Below are 27,595 nucleotides of genomic sequence, written 5' to 3'. Positions count from 1 at the left end.
CTGCCACCCATTGGCCTGGCGTGCATACTACAGCGTTTCCAGTAGATTTTGCTGCTCCGTGTGAGCGGGGATTATTTCAATAACGTCGTCATATAAACGCAGAAGTTTTTTAAAACGCAAAGGACAGACTTTTCCGTTTTTAGAGAAACTGTTGTCGTCTAACAGGGTCTCAGTCTATCACTGAAGGAGCTCTCCAGAGCTTTTATCTCCTCCTGCAGAGGATGGGAGTCATTAGTCCTCTGAGATGACAGCTTGGCTGTCATCCTCCTTTCTCCCACCACCTGCACAGAGTCCAGAGAGCATCCCAAGACAGAGCTGGCCTTCTTGATCAGCTTGTCCTGTCTCCTCCTATCTGCAACCGAGACGCTGCTGCCCCAGCAGACCACTCCGTAAAAGATGGCTGATGCCACCACAGTGTCAAAGAAGGTCTTCAGCAGCGCCCCCTGCACTCCAAAAGACCTGAGCCGCCTCAACAGGTAGAGACTGCTTTGGCCGTTCCTGTATAGTGCTGTTATGTGATTAGTCCAGTCCAGTTTATTGTTAAGATGAACACCCAGGTACTTATAAGATGTCACAATCTCAATGTCCTTTCCCTGGATGTTCACTGGTGTTGAGGGGAGGAGTCTGCGCCCACCACCAGCTCTTTGGTTTTCCCCCACGTTGATATGGAGGTGGTTCCTCAGGTACCAGTCCACAAACATCTGGTTCAGTTCTCTGTACTCCCTGTCCTCCCCTTATGTGATGAGGCCGACTATGGCATAGTCGTCGGAGAGGAGCGCAGGCTGTATGGTGTTGAAAGTAGGGATGTCCCGATCCAGCTTTTTCACTTCCGATCCGATACCGATATTACAGCCTTGAGTTTTGGCCGATACCAATACCAATCCGATCCAAGCTCACTTACTTTGTTGTCAGTCATGTTAGAAAAGGTTTGATCAAGCAATATTACTCTAACAAGAACAACTACTTAATTGGGTTAGTTAGAATGATCCACAACAGTTGGTATGAGAAACTGACCTGTTTATTGTTAACAGGGTTAAATAAACAAACTTTAAATTTGAACATTAACATTAAATAAAAAATATAGCTGGTTTGCTTTGGCTGCTTTGGCCCCTTAATAAATAGAAAATAAATCAACACAAGAAATCTTTAAAATGTCTAACAATGAAATTAAAATAGCAGCAAGACTCCACACACTTGTGCTTTGCTCCCCTAATAAATAAAAAAAAGATTAACACCACAAGACATTGTTGGCATTTAACAAACAATGCAGCCTTTCCTTTTCAGTTATTTTAGTAGTGTTTTTGTAGTCCATCCATGGCTCCAATTTCACTAATTGTGCCCAAAACAATGCCATCAGTGCTCTTTACTTAAACAGTAAGAGTGTAAACCAAATGAAAATATCACTCTCAAAAAACCAGAGCAGAAAACAAATAGTCAGTTAACTAAGTTGACCGCTACTCTTCCTACCCTCCGTGTGTCTGCCGTCTGCATGCTGGCCTGGTGGATTGATAGTAAGAGCTGGAGCGGATCACTGGAATGGACTGCTTGAATCGCGGAGCGCTGGGCTGGCCGGAAAAACTGGATCGGAGTTCTTGGATCGGCATTTTTCCATGCAGTCCGATCCGATGCCGATGCCCGTTTTTTGCTAATATCGGCGGCCAATACCGATCTGAATATCGGATCGGGACATCCCTAGTTGAAAACGCTGGAGAAGTCAAAGAACATGATTCTCACAGAGCTTCCGGGCTTCTCCAGGTGAGAAAGAGATCTATGCAGGGGGAAGTTGACGGCGTTGTCCACCCCAATGCCAGGCTGGTAGGCAAACTGCAGCGAGTCCACTGAAGGGCCTGCTGCGGGGTGGAGATGAGACAGGACCAGGCACTCCAGGTTCTTCATGAGGTGCAATGTTAATGCCACTGGTCTGAAGCTGCTGAAGTCCTTGGGGTGCGGAGCCTTGGGCACAGGAGCTGATGCCATCTGGACCCGCAGCCTTCCTCATCTTTATCCTCCTCAGCTGATCTCTCACTTGACAGGTAGTGAAGGACAAGCTGGAGCAGGGGGGCTGTATGCTGGGGGTGGAGGTGATGAGGTGGGGGGAGGAGTGGGGGTGGTGAGATGAGCAGGGGTGGGGGAGGTGTTGAAGCAGTGTGCTAGGAGTGTAGGTGGGGGGGAAGGTGAAGATGAGGATGTGGGGGGTTGCAACTGTGAAGTCTGGGCCAGGGGAGGGGCAGACTGATCAAATCTATTGAGGAACAGATTCAGATCATTCACCCATTTCTGGTCGCCTCTGGCCTGGGAGTCTGGTTGTTTGTGTCCTGAGATGGTTTTCAGACCTTTCCAGACTCCACTGCCTTCACTCTGCTGCAGCTGTTCCTCCATCTTCTTTTTATATCCTTCCTTTCCCTGCTTGATGTTTCTCCGTAGCTCCTTCTGCACGGCCTTCAGCTCCTCCCTAGGTCCAGAATTACAAACTCTCCGCTTCTCCTTCAAGAGGCTTTTATATCTGGAGTAATCCCGGGTTTGGTGTTGGAGAAGCAGCGTACAGTCCTGGTGGGTACAGTGCTTTCCACACAGAAGTTAATATAATCCGTAATACATGATGTCAGATAGGCCTGTTGCAATATGCAATGAGTCGGTTAATTGCATGGTAAATTAAAAGGGAGACGGTAACTTTTCCAGCCACGATTAATTGCCATATTCATGCGTGTTTGTTTTTCTCATCTCTCTCCACCAAAAAGACTGGACGACAAGAGCGTTCACTTCCGTGCATCATCTGGCAGCCAGGTGAGTTGGTTCATTAGCGTAATGAACGGAGGGAAAGCTCTTGTCATCGAGTGTCATTAGGCCCGTTTCCACTGAAGAAGTTCCTGGTACTATTTGGGGGGCAGGAACTACTACAGGAACGTCCTCTAGCTCGGCCCTTTCAACCGCCGTGTCTCCACTGAGAGAGCGGAGTAGGAGGAAGGTTCCTGTAAAGTTACTGGGCTCTGGATGTGATGTAATCGTTGCGCGACCATTTTGACCGGGGCGACGTAGTGGCGTAGGGACGCTGTTAGCCGATAGTGGTGTCTGTAATAACTCACTAAACTCACAAAGTGGCCCGTGAAAAAAATATTTTTTCCAGCGGATGTCTTAGTTACAACATGATTGAGCTAACTGGAGTAGTTTCATGTCATTTCTGACAACGGGAGGCTTTTAAGAGATGACGTCCTGATGTTAGCTTTGCTGCTGCTGTTAGCTGTCCCTGTCAGCTGCAGCCACTGATGCTTTCTAGACATCGTGATTTCCCAAAACTGAATAAATACCACACATAGCAACACAAAACTGCTTTGCTAGCTCAATCATGTTGTAACTAAGATATCCGCCGGAAAAAATATGTTTTTCACGGACCGGTTATTGAGTTTGTTTACATGGCGGTGGAAGCTAACCCTCGTTTGCTGAGTTTTAAAAATGCCGGCTATTTTGTTGCTTTCTGTTGACGTTACATTCCGCCTGGAGTATATCCAATCAGCACCAAGTAACCCCCAAGCCCCAGCCAGGAGTTTCTTGAGGCCGTTCTGAGTACCTACTCAGAGGCAGGGACTTGTTTAGCCCCTGTAAAAGTTCCGGAACTCTGTCCTTCGGGGGTGGTTCCTGCGGTGGAGTCACGCACCAACGGCCCGGCCCCATAAATTTACCCCGAAGTTCCTGCGGTGGAAACGGTCCTTTTGTCTCTGTGGGGGAGGCGGGGCTATGGGCTACACACACAGTGTGATCTTCGTGAGGGGGAGAGGAGGCAGAGAAAAAAAAGAGAGTTGAGCGTAAGAGAAAGACATGGAACTTGTTCCTAAACCAAATGCCACGGCCCTGTGTGGGAGTATTTTGGATTTTAACCAAATGACAGAGGGGAGCCCAGTAATTTGGACAAGCCGGTATGCCGGGTTTGTTCTAAAACCATCTCAACAAAAAGAGCGAATACGACCAACTTAACCGCACACCTGAGAGTGAGAGACTGAGAGTCTATTTTTTTGTATTTACTTTGATATTTTTAAGTGTTATTTCAGATAATTAAATTTTCTTTTTTGCATTCCTAAATATTCTTGTTAAATAAATGTTTATTTCTCTTTAAAAGGGTGTACTTGCATCAATATACCTTTATTATCATTATATAAGTTTAAAAAATGATCTAAAAACAGCAAAATTACAACAATAATAAAAAATGGTCTTAAAAGCACAATATTACACAGTATTATCACTTATCGCAATAATTTCTGACGCAATTAATCGCCCAGCAAAATTTGTTATCGTAACAGGCCTAATGTCAGAATCCGTTTAATAATACAGTTTAATACTTAATTTTAGCCTGGAGCAACATGTGAAGAACTTAGGCCAGTCCTATTTTTAGCAGCTGAAGAATATCTCCAAATAGAGGTTGCGTCCGTCCTTCTATAACACAGAAAATCATACATGCTCTTATACCTACCTTGATTACTGTAATGTCTTGGTCACCTGCCTAAAGTTGAGCTACAGATCAGCTCAAAATTGTTCAAAATTCAACAGCTAGACTTTTGACCAAAACAAAATGATCCTCTCAGATCACACCTATTTTGGCTTCCCTGCACTGGCTTCCAGTCTCTTCTGGAATCCATTTTAAAGTGCTTTTAATCACATACAAGGCTTTCAAGGATCCGAGTACATAACTGAGCTTCTCAAACCGTACCACCTAAACAGGCCCCTCAGGTCTGCTTGTCTGGGTCCTCTAACTGTTCCCAAGTCCATGTTAAAGACAAGGGTGATAGAGCTTTTTCGGTTCCTGCTCCTCAGCTCTGGAACAGCCTCCCACTGGGTATCAGATCAGCTGACTCTGTTCAGGTCTTTAAATCTCCTCACAAACATTACTTTTACAGAATGGCCCTTCCTGACAGTTGATAGAATTATTGTGTGTGTGTGAGTGTATGTATTTGCAACCATGTGTATATGTGTGAATGCTTACAGGTATATATGTGTTTATTTGTATATGTAGGTGTACACATATGCTCATTCATCTCACTCTTGTATTGTATTTTCTTCACCTTGGAAATCACTTTGCATTTTCAGCTGGAAAAGTGCTCTACAAGTAAAGTTTTTATTAATGATTATAAATAACAGAATTTGATGCCAGTAAAATCCACCTGGAGGGAACCAACCCTCAAAAAGAAAAATGATAGCCAATGAATTTATTCACTCTCAATTTTGGAAGTTGCTACTAAGTTCTTGACTCGTACCACACACAATAAATTCAGTGATGAATAAACATAATCAAATTAATGCTGAACAATTAATGAATGAAGAAGGACCACTGTGTATATGTTTTAGGTAAATCAGCAAAGATATCTTAGACGTTAACCATTTAAATGGAATCATTTTAGTGTTCAGCAGCGTTGATATTTTAAGATCTATAAAACGCTTGTTAAAGGGCCAGTGTGTAATATTTGGCATGGTTTATTGTGAAATCTGAATCTGAATCTGAATATTCTACCCATTAATATGTTTATATAAATGTATAATTGCTATAAAATAAAATTCATTTGGTTTTCGTAGCCTTATAATTATGCTTTTTTTATATATATATATATATATATATATATATATATATAGCAAGGGCCTTGCTTTAGAGAGGTCGCCATCTTGCGCCGCCATGTATGTACGGTGTATAAATAAACCAACGAAGACAGCGTAAGGAAGGAAGAAGGAGGAGGAAACAGTAGAGAGTGTTAGTAGTTCGTCGATAGAGAGTAGTGAAAAGTTTTTTTAGTTATAAAGTTTGTGAATGGACCACACTTACCACGCAACAAGAAAGAATGAACCCGAACCGCCATCTGCGAGGAAAAGAAGACGCAACTTCACTCCTTGTGATGCACTCTCTGCGGCGCTTTTCCTCCTGATGATATATCTCCCCAACAATGGTAGCACCGAATCCCATTCTGTGCAGCAAAATGGGAGCGGAGGATTCAGCCTCTCTTCTCGCCCGCTCAGCATCCAGCACATGGAGTTCCTCATCTGTGTGCTCCGGCTCAAACAGGTATGGCTCTGGATCTGTGTCCGCTACAAGAAACTCTTCAAAATCACGTTCAAAGTCGTCCATTGCAGCTACTATAGTCCAGAGATATTGCTAGGCTAAATAAAGAGCTGAGAGCTGCTACAATATTGTAGCGACCCTGGGGCAGTGGTGAGTGTGGTAAGCTGTCAGTCAGTGTGCGGGCTGGAGATTGGTGGAGCAGAGAGGGGAGGGCTGCCCCGCTGGGTACTGTAAGTGAGTATGTGTGTGTGAAGTGTGTGTGTTACGCCAGAAGAGTCAGAGTTTGGGACGGAGTCTTTTACCCCCTGGAGTGTTACCGGAGTTTTTGGAGTGCTCAAATAAACTGGCCTTTTTCCCACACGCTACTCTGGTCTCCTGCTCGTGAGTGATTCATTACATTATCGTAACATGGTTTAGATTTCTAAATAAATATTCACCTCGTCGCTAGATAGACCTACCCCTGAAAAACTCGTGTCTGCGCAAGGCTTTTTGTCCTACGAGGCCACCGTGATTTACCCGACGGGAGGGGTGAGCAAGTGAGCCCTGCAATCTAGAATTTGACCACTGATGTCACTGTTTTCAACCCATTTTACACACCAGCCCTTTAAACCAAAAACTAACCCTTCGGCTTTCATTCCTTTTTGCTTATGATGATAATTCTGTGATATCTTGAAACTGCGATATTTTCTGAGATGGTAATCACACCATGAAAATCTCATACTGTTGCATCCAAAATTTCATATTTACTGCAGGTGGCACACTGCTTATGCATCTTAAAATAATACAGAGTTGTCTCTAAATTATAGTCTAACCTGTAAATGGTCAGCTGAGTAGTGATGAAGATTTCTCTTTGCCTCTGAAACAGTGAAGACTTGTTAAACCGTATGTATGTCTGGCTGAGTTAAGTCTGCACTGACAATGTTTCAATGGAGTTAATAAATATATGTGTGTGTGTATATATATATATATATATATATATATATATATATATATAGATATAGATATAGATATAGATATATATGTATATGTATATATATATATGTATATACAGTACAGGCCAAAAGTTTGGACACACCTTCTCATTCAATGCGTTTTCTTTATTTTCATGACTATTTACATTGTAGATTCTCACTGAAGGCATCAAAACTATGAATGAACACATGTGGAGTTATGTACTTGACAAAAAAAGGTGAAATAACTGAAAACATGTTTTATATTCTAGTTTCTTCAAAATAGCCACCCTTTGCTCTGATTACTGCTTTGCACACTCTTGGCATTCTCTCCATGAGCTTCAAGAGGTAGTCACCTGAAATGGTTTCCACTTCACAGGTGTGCCTTATCAGGGTTAATTAGTGGAATTTCTTGCTTTATCAATGGGGTTGGGACCATCAGTTGCGTTGTGCAGAAGTCAGGTTAATACACAGCCGACAGCCCTATTGGACAACTGTTAAAATTCATATTATGGCAAGAACCAATCAGCTAACTAAAGAAAAACCAGTGGCCATCATTACTTTAAGAAATGAAGGTCAGTCAGTCCGGAAAATTGCAAAAACTTTAAATGTGTCCCCAAGTGGAGTCGCAAAAACCATCAAGCGCTACAACCAAACTGGCACACATGAGGACCCAGGAAAGGAAGACCAAGAGTCACCTCTGCTTCTGAGGATGAGTTCATCCGAGTCACCAGCCTCAGAAATCGCAAGTTAACAGCAGCTCAGATCAGAGACCAGATGAATGCCACACAGAGTTCTAGCAGCAGACCCATCTCTAGAACAACTGTTAAGAGGAGACTGCGCAAATCAGGCCTTCATGGTCAAATAGCTGCTAGGAAACCACTGCTAAGGAGAGGCAACAAGCAGAAGAGATTTGTTTGGGCCAAGAAACACAAGGAATGGACATTAGACCAGTGGAAATCTGTGCTTTGGTCTGATGAGTCCAAATTTGAGATCTTTGGTTCCAACCGCCGTGTCTTTGTGAGACGCAGAAAAGGTGAACGGATGGATTCCACATGCCTGGTTCCCACTGTGAAGCATGGAGGAGGAGATGTGATGGTGTGGGGGTGTTTTGCTGGTGACACTGTTGGGGATTTATTCAAAATTGAAGGCACACTGAACCAGCATGGCTACCACAGCATCCTGCAGCGACATGCCATCCCATCCGGTTTGCGTTTAGTTGGACGATCATTTATTTTTCAACAGGACAATGACCCCAAACACACCTCCAGGCTGTGTAAGGGCTATTTGACCAAGAAGGAGAGTGATGGAGTGCTGCGGCAGATGACCTGGCCTCCACAGTCACCAGACCTGAACCCAATAGAGATGGTTTGGGGTGAGCTGGACCGCAGAGTGAAGGCAAAGGGGCCAACAAGTGCTAAACACCTCTGGGAACTCCTTCAAGACTGTTGGAAAACCATTTCAGGTGACTACCTCTTGAAGCTCATGGAGAGAATGCCAAGAGTGTGCAAAGCAGTAATCAGAGCAAAGGGTGGCTATTTTGAAGAAACTAGAATATAAAACATGTTTTCAGTTCTTTCACCTGTTTTTTGTTAAGTACATAACTCCACATGTGTTCATTCATAGTTTTGATGCCTTCAGTGAGAATCTACAATGTAAATAGTCATGAAAATAAAGAAAACGCATTGAATGAGAAGGTGTGTCCAAACTTTTGGCCTGTACTGTATATGTATATGTATATGTATATATATATATATGTGTGTGTGTGTGTGTGTATATATGTATATATATATATATGTATGTGTGTGTATATATATATATATATATATATATATATATATATATATATATATATATATATATATATACATATATACATATATATATATATATATATATATATATGTATATATATATATATATATGTATATATATATATATATATATATATATGTATATATATATATATATATGTATATGTATATATATATATATATATATATATATATATATGTATATATATGTATATATATACAGTTCTTACTGAGTAAGTCAGATTTGTGGTGCTGCTGATATCTTTTGATTGTTCTTTATTTATATAAAAATATTTCAGTGTCTACTGCAGTTGTGAGCAGAGTTTTCTCCATCCTTGTTGCAGAAAACGTGCGTGTCGAAGGATGTCTCTGAGGATGGTTCAGCCAGCAGAGTTAAAAATTTCCTGGGAGAGATGAAGAAGTCACTGAGCCAGATCACCTTTGACCGCATCATACAGGCTCTGCAGACCTACAAGAAGAATAAAAACCTGGACGTCTTGCTCGCTGAGACATCTGTCTTAACTGAGGACACTAACACTCACGGTCTGCTCCGGGGTAAGCCTTTTGGTGTAGTGAACAGCAGCTTGCACGTATACACTGATTTGGAAGCACCTTGTTACTGGCACCACCCAAATCTTTCACCAAGCAACCAGAAAATAGCAACAAATGTACAACCGCAATTCCAAAAAAGTTGGTAGGCTGTGTAAAACACAGATAAAAACAATGCAATGATTTGTAAGTCTTTTTCAACCTATATTCAGTTAAATGCAGGAAAAAGACAAGATGTTTAAAGTTCAGACTAATAAACTCTATTGCTGTTGTTTTTTTCTGTTTGTTTGTTTTTTGTTTTTTTTTAATTTGCACTCATTCTGAATTTGATGCCTGCAACACATTCCATAAAAGTTGGGACATGGCAACAAAAGACAGGAGAAGTTTTGGAATGCTCACAAAACACCTGGAACATTGGACAGGTTAACTGGTAACAGGTAGTAGTATTATGATTGGGTTTGAAACAGGCTGAGTTGTTTACTTAACGAGCAAGGACAGCACAAGGTTCAGCACTTTGTGCAGTGCTGCATGGGTAATAGTCCAACAGTTTAAGAGCAATATTTCTCAACACACAATTGCAATGAATTTTTCTATTTCACCATCTACAATCTATAGATTCAGAGAATCTAGAAAAATCTCTGCACATAAAGGGCAAGACTGAAAACCAACATTGAATGCCTGTGACTTTGGCTCCATTACAACTGAAAGGAGCATACAGGTTTTAGAGCAACTTAGGCTGCCATCCAGATAACATCTTTTTCAGGGACATCGTTGCTTATTCCAGCAAGACAATGAGACACATTCTGCATGTATCACAACAGCGTGGCTTCGTAGTAAAAGAGTGCAGGTACTAGACTGGCCTGCCTGCAGTCCAGACTGTAGACATCGTCATTCACACAGCATTGAAGATGTGTGCAACAGTATAAAGCACAAAACAACAGAGAGCTGACCAACTGAAGTCATATATCAAGCAAGAATGGGAAAGAATTTCACTTCAGTAATTGGTGTCCTCAGTTCCCAAACACGTACTGAGTGTTGCTAAATGAAAAGGTAGAATCACACAGTGGTAAACATGCTCCTGTCCCAACTTTTTTGAAAGCAGGCATCAAATTCAAAGTGAGTGTATATTTACAAAAAAACAGTAAAATTGACCAGTTTGAACATTGAATTTATTGTCTTTGGACTGTCTTTGGTTGAATATATGTGTAAATCATTGCACTCTGTTTTTATTTAATTTTTTCACACCATACCAACCTTTTGGAATCAGGATTTTACTATATAATATAATTAAGCAATATCACACAAGAGGGAGTGCTGTTGTACTGTATGTCTGCACGGTTGTGATACTGTTGTAGGCATGAGGCCACAGGCCACTTGCCAAAGATAATCACAACCTTGCTGATAAACAATATAGTTATAATTATATAAGCACTTATGGAATGCCTCCTGTCCAATCAGATTGCTCGGTTGGAGCTTACTGTTGCATAACTCTGTGTAATACAACAGACCTGCCATAATTACGACGTGCTACATTTTGAGACACCACTGTAGGTGGTTTTGTGACTCCATTGCATAGCAGGGTTTGAGACAGTCCCCGAAGTGTTTCTAATATTCTGTTCACATCATTTAAATTAATGGAGGAGCAAAAGTATTTAAAACGGCCTACAGTGTTTCAGTACAACGGCTTCACAGACTACAGCCTCATCAGATGATCGTCAGCTTCCTTTTAGCCAATGTCAGCAGCATGGCTCTAGGGATGGCAATGTTGGTCTGTCTGTCTGTCCACCACTGTGGTCTAGACATAAATATCAACAACTGTTGGATGGATTGTAATTAACTGAAGTTTAGACATTCATGTTCCCCTCAGGATGAATTTTACTAACTTTGATCCTCTGACTTTCCATCTAGCACCACTATCGGGTCACAAGTCTAATTTTTGGCTTATGACCAAAGAGCACATAGGAGATCTTCACACTGTAGGCTCCAAATAAATAGTTTATTTCTCTCTTTCTCTTTTTAAGGCAGGTTTTCGATGTACAAGATCTTCCTTTGTGCTCTGCAGTGAACTTTGTTTTGCCTTGCACCTGAGTATTTTTGCCTTGATGTGGGCACACTTGGTCCTTCTTTTGAAGTTTATGAACAAATACCTGCCACAGACTAAGACAATAGACTCTTGGTCTTACTGGACTGTTGTATTGGATTAATTTTAGTGTACAGGTCTGTGACATTTTCTGCATCACTCAGGAGCAAGGCTGGATTTCCGACTGGGTGCGAAGCAGGTGACTGCCCCAGGGGCTTAAACTCAAAATGTTATCAGTGTGTCAGTTATTTGCACATAAATTGATTAATTGCAAATTTCGCAATAATTAACCTGAGGTGTGCCAACAAAGGTACATTGTTACCTACATTTTTGTGGTCCTGTCTTGTAGATGGACCCTATCACAAAATCTTGTTGTAATCTTCATCATTTATATTGTGTTCACATGGTGCAAATTGGCAAATAAAGTTGTTTGATGTCATGCCACAGATGTGGCCTTTCACACTGTTATATCACTATTAGCACACAGCTCTGCAAGCTATAAAACAGCCAGTCAACCAAGGACTACAAAAGGTGGGCCGTAGAGTGATGCAAGCAGAGCCACCATGATTTTCTAAGACAAAATGTTTGTTTCAGTTTAGTTTATACTCATTCAAAGCTTGGTCTCTGTGGTGCTGTCCTAAGTTAATTCAGTTTACTGTCTGTTTCAAATGTTGCACGATCCATAAACCCATTTTGTTTTCTCAGAAAGCAGGGTCAAATATTGCTGGAAATAATAGTAATATCTATAGTGTACTTGTTTTTGCCTGAGCATTCAGACAGTGTGTCTTTGTCTTTCCATGTTAACGTTGTGACTGGTTGATAATGCAGTTACTGTGTCACAGGCCTCTACCAGTTCATCCCCCCACATCACAAAAAGAGGTTTGATGAGAAATGCAAGGAGCTTACGGGGCAGGGCTGTGGATACAAACCATATCACTCACTGTCGAAGGAAGAAAGAGAGACTCTGATGCAGCAGAACGGTATGTTACACTCATCACAACACTGTACTCTTCTTTATATGTTAAAAATGGCAAAATTGGCAACATTGTTTTTAAATAGTTGGTCAGTTATTTTTTAATTCATGTGTTGGTCAGTAGAGTTTCAGAAATTGTGAAAAATGGACATTATCCGTAAAGTCCTGGACGTCATCATCAGATTGCTTCCTCTGTCCGACCAAAAGTTCAGAATCCGAAAAGATATTTATTTTATAAAGGTTAAATTTGTATACAGTGATAGACAGCAGAAAATCCTTATACTCGTGGCTAACGTTAGCTGACTTAAAGGAACACTTCACCGCAAAATTGTATATCAGTTACTCTCCACTTTACCTTGAATTCATAAAGAAAACTTCATTTTTCTCTCATGCCTCCACAGTGAACAAAGAATTAAAAAAGGGCCAAAGTTCTTCATGAACTGAAGTTATTGGAGGCCACATTTAACAGAGACAGAATAATGGGCCTTTGAAGTCAGTAAAAAATTGAAGATTTTGCCTAAAATAAAATAAAAAATGTTTTTCAGGATGAATAACTATCTGTGGCTTCATCTGTACAGGTAAATGACAGTATGGGGCTGTAGGCACACTATCAATGAACATTTGTTTCAAATTTGAAGAAGAAAGCACAAAGTATGACCATTCTACAGTGTTTTTTCCATGAAAAGATCGAGGCGGAGTCGGTCACTCGGCTTCAAAACTGTACTGACAGTGATCAAACAACACACAGCCAGCTTCAGACATTGTACTGTATTGAAATCAGGCGTGATTGTGATAGCTGATGTTTTTGACACAGAAACACCATAAAATATCACCAGTATAAAGCCACATGAAACTTGAAAGTTATGATCCCACTTTCTAGGCGTTGTATCTCAGCCAAAAATAGTGGTAGGAGTGAGACTCTTTCCTTTTATAAGACAGCTAAGTCCCTGCTAATAGCTGTACATAAGATCGCAAGTAATCCTGTCACTTTTCATGTCGAAAAACGGCATGACATGACTTGTCACCACTCATCGCGATTTTGGACTATGTGTGTTTGGGCTACTCTTGTGCGAAATACGTAAGAAATAAAAGAAAAACTCTGTTATTTTTAAAAAGTCGAGAGCTTTCTGAATCCGGCAATACCAAACATCACGTGGTTTGATGAAGTAGTGCACCTGGGAGATACCATTTAAAAGAGGAGGAAGGGAGCAAGGACGTCGGCATCCTGGCGGAGTTAGAGAGGTTTTAACAACAGCAAAACTGTATCAAAACATGTTTACAAACTCTGACTCATGCAGTTTAAGCCTGATTTATCCATTCATATGCCCAGGATTTCCCAAACACATGCAATTTCACTAAAATATTCATATTTAAAACACCTCAGCACAAACAGTTGCATGCACAGCCAAGTAGCATGCCTGGGCACACACATACATTTAAACTCTGTTCAAATAGAGCTCATACACATGCGTTTGCTCAGGCAGAGTCCTGCAGGGATCCATTTTTGAAAACCCGCGCCCACCATACCCGTAAAGCTCAGTTGCAGAACCGACTCGTTACCCATCATTATGTCTAAGCCAAAGCCTCACCCGCCCACTTCCATTAATAAAAGTCTTGTGACCTAACCCTGCACCTGTAATTAAACACACACAGGCTACAGTCACTTACATTAGGCTGGGTTCTCCATTCTTGAATTATAAATCCAACAGAGGAAAAGTCTCTTTAACAGGCTGCACTCGATGTCGGGATGGTGAAAACATTCTACACAATCACTGCCAGAACAAGATCTATTCATCGTCATTTTTCTGGCCACTAGTTTTTGGACATTCCTTTCCAAAATTGACTAAGAGGATTCAAACTGTTCAGCAGGCAAAGACTCGGCCTACTTTGTTATTGTGCCTGTCTTGTGTTGTGTCGTATAATTCCATGTGACAAATGAACGATTGGTTGCACTGACAGTACTGTAGGAATGGAAGACAAAAATCTGTGACTGTGATGTTTTGTGTTTTTAAAGCTACAGCTAAACAGTCTGCTGTAGGTCTTGCCTCCTCCAGCTGGATGTCATCCTGCAGTCATCTGAATACACAGCAGCTCAACAGAGGAGGACACCACCTAAACCAGCAGGGATTAACAGCTCAGACTGGTGGGACATCACATCCCTTTACCATTGAATTCAGTAATTATAAAGTATTTGCAGGTTTAAACATCTGGCTTTATCTGGCTTGACTTATCCATCACAATATCTGGTACTACAAAGCTGGTCATCAACTACTTTAGCCAACTTGAGGTTTTCCTATCCAGCCATGAGCATGTTCATGTGACATGATGTCATATGAAGTGACATCATCAGAACCATGAATCAAGGAGGCCACTTAATATCATGAGTTGAAATAGTACAGAGGTGTCTGCAACTGTGAGACAGTAAAATGTCAGTGGCATAGGATGTAAACGATACTCTGTAATCTTATAATAGAAAATGTAGAAACACTGAAAATATTATCCAAAAATTCACTGTTAGCTGAGACTTAAATTACGTGTAGGTATTACTAGGCTACATGTGACATTAGTAGAGAGCATTTTTTGCTATTTAGTTGGATGATGACGAAGCTACTCTAAATATGTCTCATAAAACACGTTAGGTAGCCTAGATAATGACTGATGAGATCTATCTGACCCAAATGTTGCATTTATAATAACAGGGGCCAATTAACAGTGGGTGGATTATTTTAATAATAAAATATTATCTTTTTTTCCTAGTTCTCACCACACCGGTGTCTCATGTTACTTTGAGCTGCAGTGATGTATTCAGAGTGTAAGAGTAGTGCCACTGCGGACGAAAATTAATTTTGCATCACTTCAAATCCTGCTCAAATCATGAAACAATGAAATGATTCTACTGACCTGTAAAAATATATAGACTACTCTTTTTTTCCTTGTTTTTTTTTTTTTTTTTACCTGAGACTGGATTTTTGTCCATGTTGGGACACAATTTATTCAGTGATCTGATTGGTCAGACATGTGGGTGTTGACAGGCTGTTATCCGATACTCAGAGCATAATGTGCTCTGGCTCGGGTTAGCTGTTCATCTTAAGTTACCACAGTGATTTATCCCAGTAAAAAGAGAACCAGCTTCATAGTACTGAAAAACAGTGTTAACCCTGAAGTTACCTCGCTAACTTCCAAATCCTGCTTCGTAGTACAGGCCTCAGATGAAAATAATCTATATCCTCATCTCATGTGATCACTACTTGCATTGCCCATAATCCAACACTCATAACTGGTTAGATACCAGCAGTATAGGAGGCAGCTGGATGTACTGATAACATCAACAACTGTTAGTCAATTAGTCAATATCTAAAATCTTCCTCTTTTTGCAGTTCCTTGAATTTGGTTGACAACTGTAGAAACTATGTGCTTCTTTAGAATCTAACTGTATCCTCCAGCCACAGCGGGCAGGTTTTGGGGCGCTGACACACCAAGCTAACTGTTGAGCTAAAAACGAGCATCTGTCACTCTAGTTTTTTGCAGTGTGTCTTGCACTGTGGCACTAGTCAGCCCTTGTCAGGCCTTGTCGGCTTTTTTATCTTGGCCTATTCAGCCTGTTGAATTGTAACGTCTGGAATGGCAGAGCCCATTGATGAATTAAATCACTGTGATTGGCAGTTCAGCTCAGCGCACAAGAAGAGAAACAGAATTGAGGAAAGTAAACAAAGAGTTAAAGTCAAGAGGGAGTGAGACCACACAAACTTGTTACATAAGGTCAGATTATTTTTTATCCATCCAGCTCTGTACCAGAAACAGTTCATAATTGTTCGCTAGCGCACAATAAATGTCTTTAGTTCTTCCAACATCTGGTTGTGTTGTTAATGTGTTAACTGGCTAACTAACATCTTTCAATTCAATTCAATTCAATTTTATTTATAAAGCCCAATATCACAAATCACAATTTGCCTCACAGGGCTTTACAGCATACGACATCCCTCTGTCCTTAAGACCCTCACAGCGGATAAGGAAAAACTCCCCAAAAAAACCCCTTTAACAGGGAAAAAAAAACGGTAGAAACCTCAGGAAGAGCAACTGAGGAGGGATCCCTCTTCCAGGACGGACAGACGTGCAATAGATGTCGTACAGAACAGATCAGCATAATAAATTAACAGTAATCCATATGACACAATGAGACAGAGAGAGAGAGAGAGAGAGAGAGAGATGCAGGTAATGACAGTAGCTTACAACAACATTAATGAAAGTAATAATATTATAGTTATAGTTCTGGCTACTGTGGTACAATATGTTGAAAGTATGTATTAATATCTGACAGTATACTTGTGTGACAATAGTCATATGTGTATAATAACAGTAGAAGTATGACTAATGACTAATGATGGCAGCAGCAGCAGGAGGCATCTGGCAGGACCACGGCAGCAGCACAACCACACACGTCACACTGTCCAGGCACCGCTGCGGTATGAGTTATTCTGAGAGACAGTGGAGCACAAAGGCTCCGGAGAAGAAGCCGAGTTAGTGACATCCAGAATGGCCGAGTTAGCAAGATGCAGTAATAGGATGAGAGTGAGAGAGAGAGAGAGAGAGAGAGAGAGAGAGAGAGAGAGAGAGAGAGAGAGAGAGAGAGAGAGAGAGGGAGCCCGGTGTATTATAGGGGGTCCTCCGGCAGACTAGGCCTAAGTCAGCCTAACTAGGGGCTGGTACAGGGCAAGCCTGAGCCAGCCCTAACTATAAGCTTTATCAAAGAGGAAAGTCTTAAGTCTAGTCTTAAATGTGGAGACGGTGTCTGCCTCCCGGACCGTAACAGGAAGATGATTCCACAGGAGAGGAGCCTGATAGCTGAAGGCTCTGGCTCCTGATCTGCTTTTGGAATGGTCCTGGGGTCTGTTCGTTTTCCTTTTTTTTAAATTATTACAGACCACCACCATCTTCAGGTGTGGAGAGTTATTTCCTCCCACGTAGGTGCAGAATGTACATGCTGGTTGGCTGTCGGCTGTAGTCTTTGCGGTGTGTTAATGTGTAACTTTTTTGGCCAAGTCACAGGTGATGTGAGGCACCCTAACAGTCAGCCTTTGTTGCCACTAGGTCTTTGATTTTGGTTTGGTGTGTATGGGGATGTAGACCTCAACATAATACAATTCCAACCACTGTACTTGTTATACCTTGGCACTGGCAAAAGCCATGGCCAGAGGCATTGTGTTTTTCTGGGCTGTCTGTTTATCTATCTGTCCATCCCATTCTCATGAATGTGATTAGTGCAAGAAGGCCATGGGTTAATTTCCAGGAATTTGGCACAAATGTCCACTGGACTCAACGATGAACTCATTAGAATTTTATGGTCGGAGGGCACAAAACCTCACAAAACATTTCTGCCATAACTCAAGAATTCATACACCAATTATGACAAAACTTAACACAAATATCTGATAGTATAAAATGGTGAAGTGATGACATTTTACATCCAAAAGGTCAACTTCACTGTGACATCATAATGTTCTGCAAAAACACTTCTGGCCAGTATTCAATATCATATCTCAGGAACAGAAGGAGAGACTTTTGGTCAGATACTGAATTGGTGACACTCATCTTGGGTGTCCACCTTCACACTGTGCTGATTGTATAGATCCTCTGTGCTATCGCGGGAAAGATTTGTGCTAAACATCCATGTTTTAGAATAGGCTCGTTCGAGATGAACTGCGCCTCGCCTGAAAAGTAGACGAGAGCAGGCGGCCGCAGCGGGGGGCGGTGACAAAAAGCTGCGGTGAAGTCGGACAGTTTCCCGACAGTTTCCAGCAGCCTTCAGTCTGTACAGGAAGTCACAGACACACTAACATCCTGTGTGGAATGATGTCAGTTCATTAAAAAAGTGATCAGACCCATATATCAGTTTGTTTTCACCATCAGTCACACAACATATTTTCTGTTCACAGAATAAACCTTCAGATCAGACAAATACAATCTTAATCTCTAAAATTCAACAAAAATGAGTAGTTTATCTAAAACGTCATATTGTTGAGTCGGCATCTGAACCAATGAGCTGTTAGATCAGGTGAGAGCCAGGCGGTGCAGTCGGTGGAGAGCAACTGCAGTGCCTGGCTCTAAAAACTGCGGCCGCCTCACTCTCGCGGCGTTAGCAAGCTAGCAGCGTGACATTTAATCATTATGGACAGGCTACATGACCATCACATCATATTGAAGGAGATCAATATTGATCGCTTTCAATAGCTCTGGTAATTTTGTCCGTCAATCAGAGACCTGTAATTGCCGTTTTTCTGGTCATCGGAGGCCAGGCGATCAATAAAATATTCTTGAATACCTAAAACAAAACACAAACACGTGTTGTTGTTGTTTTTTTCAGTCACGTAGCCTGTCCTTAATGATTAAATGTCACGCTGCTAGCTTGCTAACGTCAGCACATGTAACGTATGCTAACGTTATATTACACAGTGTTTAATGATACAGTCTATTATCTCCCTATTACTCTAGTCTTTCCTGCTTATCGCTCAAACAAATGATTAATTTCTAAATTAATATCGGTACTCATTTAAGATACCTTCATCACTTACCGGAGGCCACTGTCTAACATCATCAATCCAGCTATTCATGATGCTGTCACTGTAGAGAGTCAGTTCACAATGACAGCATAATGAATTGATGACTGACACATGTCACTGCAGCAATGGTGCTGCCGCAAGATGGCAGCATACACAAATCGCTCGCCGAATTCGTCTATACCATACATTCTTTAGACAAGAAACAGCACTGGGCTGCTTACACAGCATATCATCTGCATATCACGCATCATTAATAAGCCTATAGAACTTCGTATGAGCTAGTGAGTTTAAGTGTACAGTGGTGGAAAAAAGTTTTTGGACACCCTTAAAATTTTACACGATCTCAAATATTATCATGAAATATTTGTGGAAAAATCTTTTTTTGTGTTTCAAAAGGTGTGGCTGCATTAGACAGATACAAACAAATACAAATTATATTTTTTTGTTTATTGTTTACAAGAAAAACTAACAAAACTAAATTCTTGACAGTTTCAATATGTCAGTTCTCAACATTGTCGGTATCAAAGTCAACAAATAACAGAGAATGTGTTCAAAACTGAACAAAAAATAAATAAACCATCACATCATCAAATTAATATTTAGTAGTCCTGCCATTGGCACGTAGTAGAGCTCTAATCCTGGCTGGCATGTTCCCCACGAGCCTTTCACACTGTTGAGGGGTAATCTTGTCCCGTTCTTCTTGAATTACTGCTTTTAATTCTTCTAAATTCTTTGGTTTATGCTTTGAAACAGACCTTTTGATAATCCACCACAGATTTTCAATGGGGCTCATGTCCGGGGATTGAGCTGGCCACTCTAAGACCTGGATACTGTGCTCCTGCAGCCAAGTTCTACTGGCCTTGGATGTGTGGCAAGGGGCATTATCTTGTTGAAACATCCAGTTTTTACCTCGACGGAACAGTGCACGCGCAGAAGGGAGCATGTGGGTTTTGAGAATGGTACAATACTTGGTAGAGTTCAATGTGCCATCGCAGACAGTGAGATGACCAACACCAGCAGCACTCATGCATCCCCAAACCATGATACTGCCTCCACCATGCTTGACAGTAGGTACTGTACATGCTGGAGATAATGCTTTGCCTGGCCTTCTGCGTACCCTCACATTAGTAGGAGGAAGATAAAGCTGGAAACTGGACTCATCTGACCACAAAATCTTCTTCCAGTTCCTGGCTGTCCAGTTCTTGTGTGCCTGGGCCCAACGACGCCGGGCTAATCTCTGTCTCTCATTGATCAGGGGCTTCTTGATAGCCTTGTAGGACCTTAAGCCATGATCTAAAAGTCGGCCACGTACAGTGCGGGTGGAACACTGGACACCAGTTTGGTTTGACCACTGCTGCTGAAGCTCCTGTGATGTCATTCGGCGGTTTTGCCTGCACATGCGGATCAGGATGCGGTCATTTCTTGCTGAAGAAACCCTTGGACGCCCAGATCTTGGTTTGTCTTCCAAGCTGTTGGTTCGTCTGTACTCTGCAGAGTGTATCCAACTGCTGAAGGACTGCATCTGCACTTCCTGGCTATCTGGCGGCAGCTGTACCCTTCCTGGCTGAGAATCTTTATCTTCAGGCATGTTTCCTGCGTTAGGTTCCTTGTTTTAGCCATTTTTGTGTCAGAAGAACTTTCAAATGTGCTGGCTTTATGTAGACATGAAGCTTGGCAACAAAAATTGTGTCTTTTAATAAAAAGAACGACCTTCATCACTGGTACCAAAATGACCCACTACTCAAAATTTCTTATGTATTTTTATGGAACCAATCAATTTTAAGTTTTTAATGGCTTTTATAGGATTTATTTAGTATTTTGGCTGTGACTGTACTAAAAGAAATTGCACTTGAAGACCTAAGAGTGATTCTTAATGCAATGTTTCACAAATGCATGGGGTGTCCGAAAACTTTTTTCCACCACTGTATTTCTGTTGGAGAATAACATAGTTTAGTTGTTGGCATACCTAGATGAAGTGTATTACATGTGTTGAATAATGGTCATAATTAACATTAACATGATTCTCATTTTAATCAGGCTCTGCTCCAAAGAGTGACGTCCCTGCTGCCTTTATGGCTGATGTGAAAAAAGCCATGGGAGCAGAAAAATCCAATGTGTTCTTCAGGGCCGTTCAGAGCTATAAGAAGACGGGCTGCTATGAAAACCTGGTGACCACACTGGCGAACTTATTCACAGAGAGAGATGAGGACTTCAGCCTTCTAGTCAGTAAGTATTTTACTACATATATTTTAGGGGTCTAACGGTTCACAAAATCCACTGTTCAGTTTGATATGATACGGTGGCATCATGGTTCGGTACGTTTAAGGTACAGCAAAAAAGCAGAAAGGCCAGAGAAATTTCCTTGATTTTTAAATTTTAAGTATATAAAAACAAACATGATGTGGGCTTTGGGTTTTTTGTACAAAGTCTGCCTTAAATGTGCTAGTTGAAGTCTGGGGAAAGCAAAACCAGTGATTTCTTTCTTAACACAATATACTTGTTCAAAAATACATGTGAAAAGACAGAACTTTTTAGTACTGAATCATGGAGTTAGACTATTCATCATTACTTTACTTTACTTTATTACTTCATTACTTTATCATCATTTTTGTGTTCAGGAGGGCCATCCTTAACATAACCCCTCCACTATTATATGAATACTATGTTACAACGTATAAACACAAGCTAAACAGCAGTTACTAACAGACCTTTCAGTCTCTCAGCCTGAATCAGCTATCTGGCCCGTCAACAGTTACTGCTCAGTGCTGTGGGTGGGTGTGTGTGTTTTGTGCTAATGGTAGTTGCTAAAAGAAGCTAAAGTCACGCAGCAGCTCTCTTTCCCTGTTACGAAGGGTGTGTGTTATGCAACCATGTGTGTACCATGAGTATAACGCGTTACAAAGTAACATGTTAGAGTACTTTGATTACTTTTTGCAGTAACAAGTAACCTAACGTTAGTTTGCTGTTTGAGTAATCAAATACTTGAGTACATTTTCAAACAAGACATCAGTTACTTCTGTTACTTTTAGAACGCTGGTCTTTCAGCTCCGAAACAGCAACGGCTGTCTTTTGGTTCTAATAACGGAGATACCATTAAACCTATCAGTCCTTAAGAAGTCATGAAGCTTGTGGATCGCTACATGGTAGAAGAAATGCTGCCGTTGTCTACGGTGGAGTCTAAAAAAAAGGTGGAGGAGAACTCGCTGACAGACAGGTCAGACTCAGCACTTTGCATTATGCCTGGTGACGTTATTCACTACACGACTTTTCTGCCCGTTCTAAAAGTCACTATGTCACATTACAAGATTGTGGAGTCATAAAATCGTGCTGTGACTTGGCCGACAGACATGACGCACTACATGATGGTACTCGCCAGTTATCCCCGATCGTCTTTCATGTCATTAGGTTATTCTTGTCCTTTTTTATTACTTTTACTATTATTTGAGTCACTGTCTGTTCATGTGCCAGCGGAAATGTTGTTGTAGTCACCTAAAAGCGTCAGCAGATGGCAGGAGCTCCATTTGAAATAATGTAGGCAAACATTAAAGCTACTGTATCCTCCACAACCAAGTTTCTACAAATGTTTCACAATAAAAGCCTATTTAGAAAATGGAGGGATTTTCTCAGCCGAGGTTATAAGGCGCTTTTAATTTGAAGGGAAATCAGGAAGTGTTGAGTTTGAAATGACGACGCAATGTGTTAACTTTATGAAGACATCAGGAGCTGATAAAAAGTAAAAATGTGTTTCAAATGAAGCTGGGAGCCTCTGCAGTTGTGGTGAGTAAAAGCCCCGACACTATTTGTTAATGTTATTACTTTATGTCCGACCGTGAGGATGTACCATTGTTTGCTAGCTTGATGCTAATGACAGTAACATTAATTTAGCGGGTTGACAAAGTGCCTCTGCTGTTTCACACCATCATTTCCCCCCTTTTACTCTGTGTGGTAACATCCCTAGAGGAAATACTAAAAATGCTGGGGTGTTGTTGTCATACAGTTTACGGCAGCACGTACAGTCTACAGCAGCAGATCGTTATGTGTGTCTACTGGTCAAAGTGACGGCTGTGATGGGAGAATTGGATCTCAGTGAAGGGCAAGTGGTTCATAACTTTAATTTTGGAGACAAAAAAATGTAGGCTTAGCGCCCTGTGGTCCATTGCTCAATAGGAAATGTAGAATACTCAAAAGTACTTTAAAAGTGCTTGAGTTACTTTTCTCAGGGAGTAACGTTGGAAGTACTTTACAAGTACTTGAGTTACTTTACTCGGGGAGTAACGCAGTAAAGTAACTGGTTACTTTTTAAAAAAATAACGCAGTAAAGTACTTTGATTACTTTTAAAGTAACCCTTACCCAACTCCGGTGGCCACTCAGTGGCTCGTGCTTCAGCTCGGGAGTTGTGTATGTTACTTTAATACTGGGTTAGCTGCTAAGGAGAGTCTGTAGCTGTGTGGTGGTAATGTTACTAACCATCCTGCAACAAGCATAGCTGCCTCCCAGTGTGTCTTAATGGAGTAGAATGTTCTGGTTTGGGGGAAGGAGGGGCAGACAGCATGTTGCCTATTCCATCTTGTGGGCTGCCTTGTTGAGCACAGTGGCACTGAGAACAGTAGATAAAAATCCAGTTTAAACTGTATATTTTATTCTCCAAATGTAATAGGATAGTTCAACGTATTATTCAGTTTCTAATGCGTACCGAACCAAGAGCTTCGTACCAAACGGTTCACTACAAATATGTGTACTGTTACACCCCTAATATATATACAATATAATATATATTATATTTACATTCTTCTTCTTCTTGTTTTTTTAGTTTTGAATAATAATATCTTGTCAGAATTTGTCACTGTTCCCTCACTTCATCTTTGTTTTCTGAAGGATTTGGCGCATTTATTCCTGCTCGCCATAAGCAGCAGTACAAAGAGATGTTGGATGGTTTGATGGGTCAGTCCGTCTCTGCTGCTGACGTTCCTGCCGTGAGTGAGGACCAACAAAGTCACAGTGAAGAACAACCCAATGTATTGTAGTATAATAGAAACATGTTTTTATTTCTCATATCTTGTGTCATACTTTCTGTATTTTCATCTAATATTAGAGAAGAGCTCAGAGGTCACTGAAGTCATTGGGAATCATCTTCATGGAGACCACAGATATCTTTAACAAACCTTATGGCAGTCCTGCCAGTAGATGTCAGTGTTTGACAGTTGGTGGTTGCACTGCACCACAGTGTTGGAGCAGCCTTTCAATCTGAAGTGAAAATGGTTTACGGAATCTTGCTAGGATTTAGAGATGAACAGCCAGCACCTTTGGCAGATGCTGCCAGAAGCTTACCCATGCTTCCAGTAAAAAGTGTAGCTAAACACACCACTGAGATGCCACTGTTTTGAAAACACCAAGAGTGACAAAGTTCTTGTAAACCAGAAGGACTTACAGATAGTAGCCCAGGATTTAGGACATTTGATTGTGAAGAAACATTAGAATCCTGCACAGTTGGCCTTACTCATATTCACATTATTAACAATGTTTTGGGAGATCTGAGGACCAAAAGGTTGTTAAAAATGACTGCAAGTGAACAGCATGACTACAACTATTATTTTTCTTTAAGTTACCAAGTTCTTTCATGCCCATTGGTTTCTGCCAAGAGGTTATTACCAGGTCTGAAAAGTGAAGCTAGTGCTGAAGTGCCTTAAACCTGCATTCTTTCTAATGACTATCAGGGGGCGACTCCACTAGTTACAAAAAGAAGTCAGATTGTGTGGAAGTCTATGAGAAAATGACCCTACATCTTACGTTATCTACCTCAGTAGACATTTTCATAACTACTTTATGGTCTCAAGTCTTCAGTCTACAGTATGATGTTAATTTGGTGAATTATGGCCTCATTTAAAGGAAAATAGATGATAAAGCAGACAAAGCTTTAGGGCTTGGTTAACTTAAGATTGACAAGTCAGTACCATGGCAGTGTCCTCAGGTTCTCAGACAGATTCAACCCTTGTTACATCACACCTCCACCCTCTCGTTCAAGCATGGTCACTTCTGGCTCCAAAAAAACAAAATGGTTTTTCGGCTTCAAAACGGGAGTCCACAAACCAACGGTTTGACCCACAGTAGCTACGTCCATTATTTTATACACTCTATGGCTCCTACTGAAGATGTAAAATCTTAAAGGGGCCATACACATGTCGTGTTTTATGCACCCTCAGATTTATTGTTTTCAATGTAGAAGCGTGGCAGGCCAGGCATGCTCAAAAGCCAGAGCGACGCACTTGCGTTCCCGAGCGCCTGTTTTTCAAGGTGTGATGGCTGCACCCTGAGATAAGCAGAGTTCAACTTTTGGAACACAGCAGTGCGCACCGCATGTCATGTGACGAGGAACAACCAATCACAGCTGACAGATACCTTTTCCTTCATCTGTAAATATCAGTCTGTGATAAATATGGAGAAGAAGTTGATCATTTTAGTTCAGAGCTGCCAGAGCTTTGCATTTGTCCCATGGACAATATTTTGGGCCTAATGCATTGGTTCCCAACTGGTGGGTTGCGGTCCAAAAGTGGGTCATAGGTCCATTCTGAATGGACACAAGTAAGTAAACTTTGTGAAAAACACACTTCATATTGAAGTACAGTGAATTTCTAGCACAGTGTTGTTTCATGCAATAGAGTGAGTGACTAACAGACAGCTACTTGACAGAGACAGCAAACTAGCTCAACAACATGGCCAAACACAGGTATGACGCTGAATATAGTAAACTGTGTGGACCTTGAACTAATGACTAAGGAGAAGTCTAGAACCCATGGTTGGACCAGTTGGTAACCACTGGCCTAATACACATTTACAAAACAATGCCTGGAAGAAGATCAGCTCTGTACTCAGGATTTCTGGTATGTATACTATAATATGGTTCTAGTCACGGTTGCTTAGCAACCTCAGATGCAACCTGTCTCTGCGCCCCTTGAAAGTAGGCACAAGAGTACCACCCAGCACCCAACCTCGCACGTTTCATCATCGCTGTCTTTAAGACACAAAACCATACAAAGTGAAGTTACAGAAACATTGTGTGTGTGTGTTTCAGACAGCTCTGAACTGTTACTGCTGACAAAACCCTGCACTCCACTCTGTTCAGGGGCAATATCTGGTCATGGCTTTGTAATGTAACTGTAAAGAAGGTGCACAGCCTGTTCTCTATTTCATTGCTCTGTATTAAATTAATGTCATGAAAATGTCATATGGAGAAGTATTGTGTTGTTTGTTTTTAAGGATTTTTTTGCTAATAAAATAACAGTTGTCTTCTGTAACAGCTAAGCTGTGCTTGCTCCTCAATGTATGGCAGTAGCTTAGTCTGTAGGGACTTGGCTTGGGAACCAAAGGGTCATCCCCATCCAGACCAAATATGGAGTGTGGACTGGTAGCTAGAGAGGTGCCAGTTCACCAGGGCAACTGCTCGGGGCACCTGTCCATGGCAGCCCCCTCACTCTGACATCTCTCCATTTAATGCATGTATCCGTCCTGTTTGTGAATGTGTGTGTATGTATGACAGAGTAAAACAGAGTAAAAAATAAATTGAATTTCCCCTTGGGGATTAATAAAGTATATCTTCCTCTGTCCTGCTAATTTGTACATGGGAAGAGTCTTTTGATGTCAAAGATTATACTCTTCCTTCGCCATAAAAAAAACATTTCTAATATGGAAGCAAATAAGAAATATAAGTATTGCAATCTGTACTGAATGCTTAGAATTGAGTCACTACTGAATTCATAGCATTGAAATATTATTATTACTTTGAAAACCATGTGTCTGAATTTATTTGTTCTTTATGTTGTTCTTTATTTTGCTCTTTGAAATTAAAATATGAAATTTCTTGATTTGCAGTTTCAAAAGCTGAATCTGAATTTATTTATTTTTTCAATGTTCAGAACTTCAGATCCAAAACTTCAAGTTTCATAATTGCAAAAAAAAATAGATCAGGTTGTTAAAATTTGATTGGTTGAATTCAGATCTTAAAATTTAAGTTGCAAAAAAAAAATCAAATAGATCAGCAGGTAAAGTGGAATCAGATTGGACATGAACAGCACATATTGGACAACTTACTGAAGCCCAATCATTCTTCTTCTTTCAGTATTCCAGCTGCTTTTTTAAATCATGACTGACCAGCCAGAAGTCAGTTCAACCGCATTCACCCTTGATTGCCTGTCCTGTCCTGGGTAGCTGAGACGTTATCTTGTAAAATGTTTTCAAGTTGAATTTTTGAGATCTGAATTTGACCTTGATCTAATTCGACTAATGTTCTTTTTTTAATTTTTTCAACTTGACTTTTTAGATCTGAATTTGATCTAATTTGAGCAACCTGAAACTTTTTTTTTAATCCTTTTTATGAACATTAAAAAATGCATTCAAAATTGTATTTTGAAATGGCGATTGAAGAAATTTCATTTATTAATTTAGAATAGGTGAATTTGGAACAAATAAGTTAGTATATGGTTTTCAAAGTAAACTATTAATTCAGTGGTGTGTTAATTTCAATTTTAAGTGTTAAATAGCTGTTGAAATTCAAGAATTTATGTCTCCTATTTGCTTTGACACTCAAACTGGCTGACACCACATTTTAGGTGCTTTTCAATGTTTGATCCATGGGGAAGA

General features: G+C 40.8%; 1 protein-coding gene across 6 annotated transcripts in view; it reads left to right on the top strand.

The window, feature by feature from the left end:
- The window catches only part of rtel1 (regulator of telomere elongation helicase 1), a 97,215-nt gene extending 71,032 nt beyond the window's left edge, over nucleotides 1–26,183 (top strand). For 4 of the 6 annotated variants that reach the window (XM_033630055.2, XM_033630050.2, XM_078170345.1 and 1 more), the window contains 5 exons: nucleotides 9,146–9,356; nucleotides 12,273–12,410; nucleotides 14,418–14,546; nucleotides 20,998–21,186; nucleotides 23,837–26,183. In XM_033630055.2, the coding sequence (XP_033485946.1) occupies nucleotides 9,146–9,356; nucleotides 12,273–12,410; nucleotides 14,418–14,546; nucleotides 20,998–21,186; nucleotides 23,837–23,985 (816 nt within the window). In that variant the 3' untranslated portion in view covers nucleotides 23,986–26,183. The remainder of the gene's footprint in view (nucleotides 1–9,145; nucleotides 9,357–12,272; nucleotides 12,411–14,417; nucleotides 14,547–20,997; nucleotides 21,187–23,836) is intronic. The other 2 variants (XM_033630053.2, XM_033630054.2) reach the window with 2 other exon arrangements.
- The last annotated feature ends 1,412 nt before the right edge of the window (nucleotides 26,184–27,595 follow it).

The sequence above is a fragment of the Epinephelus lanceolatus genome, chromosome 8, assembly GCF_041903045.1.
Source record: "Epinephelus lanceolatus isolate andai-2023 chromosome 8, ASM4190304v1, whole genome shotgun sequence".
NCBI classification, from domain to species: Eukaryota; Metazoa; Chordata; class Actinopteri; order Perciformes; family Serranidae; genus Epinephelus; species Epinephelus lanceolatus.
Note: the sequence above shows the minus strand (reverse complement) of the source record. Positions and strands in the feature narration are given on the sequence as shown.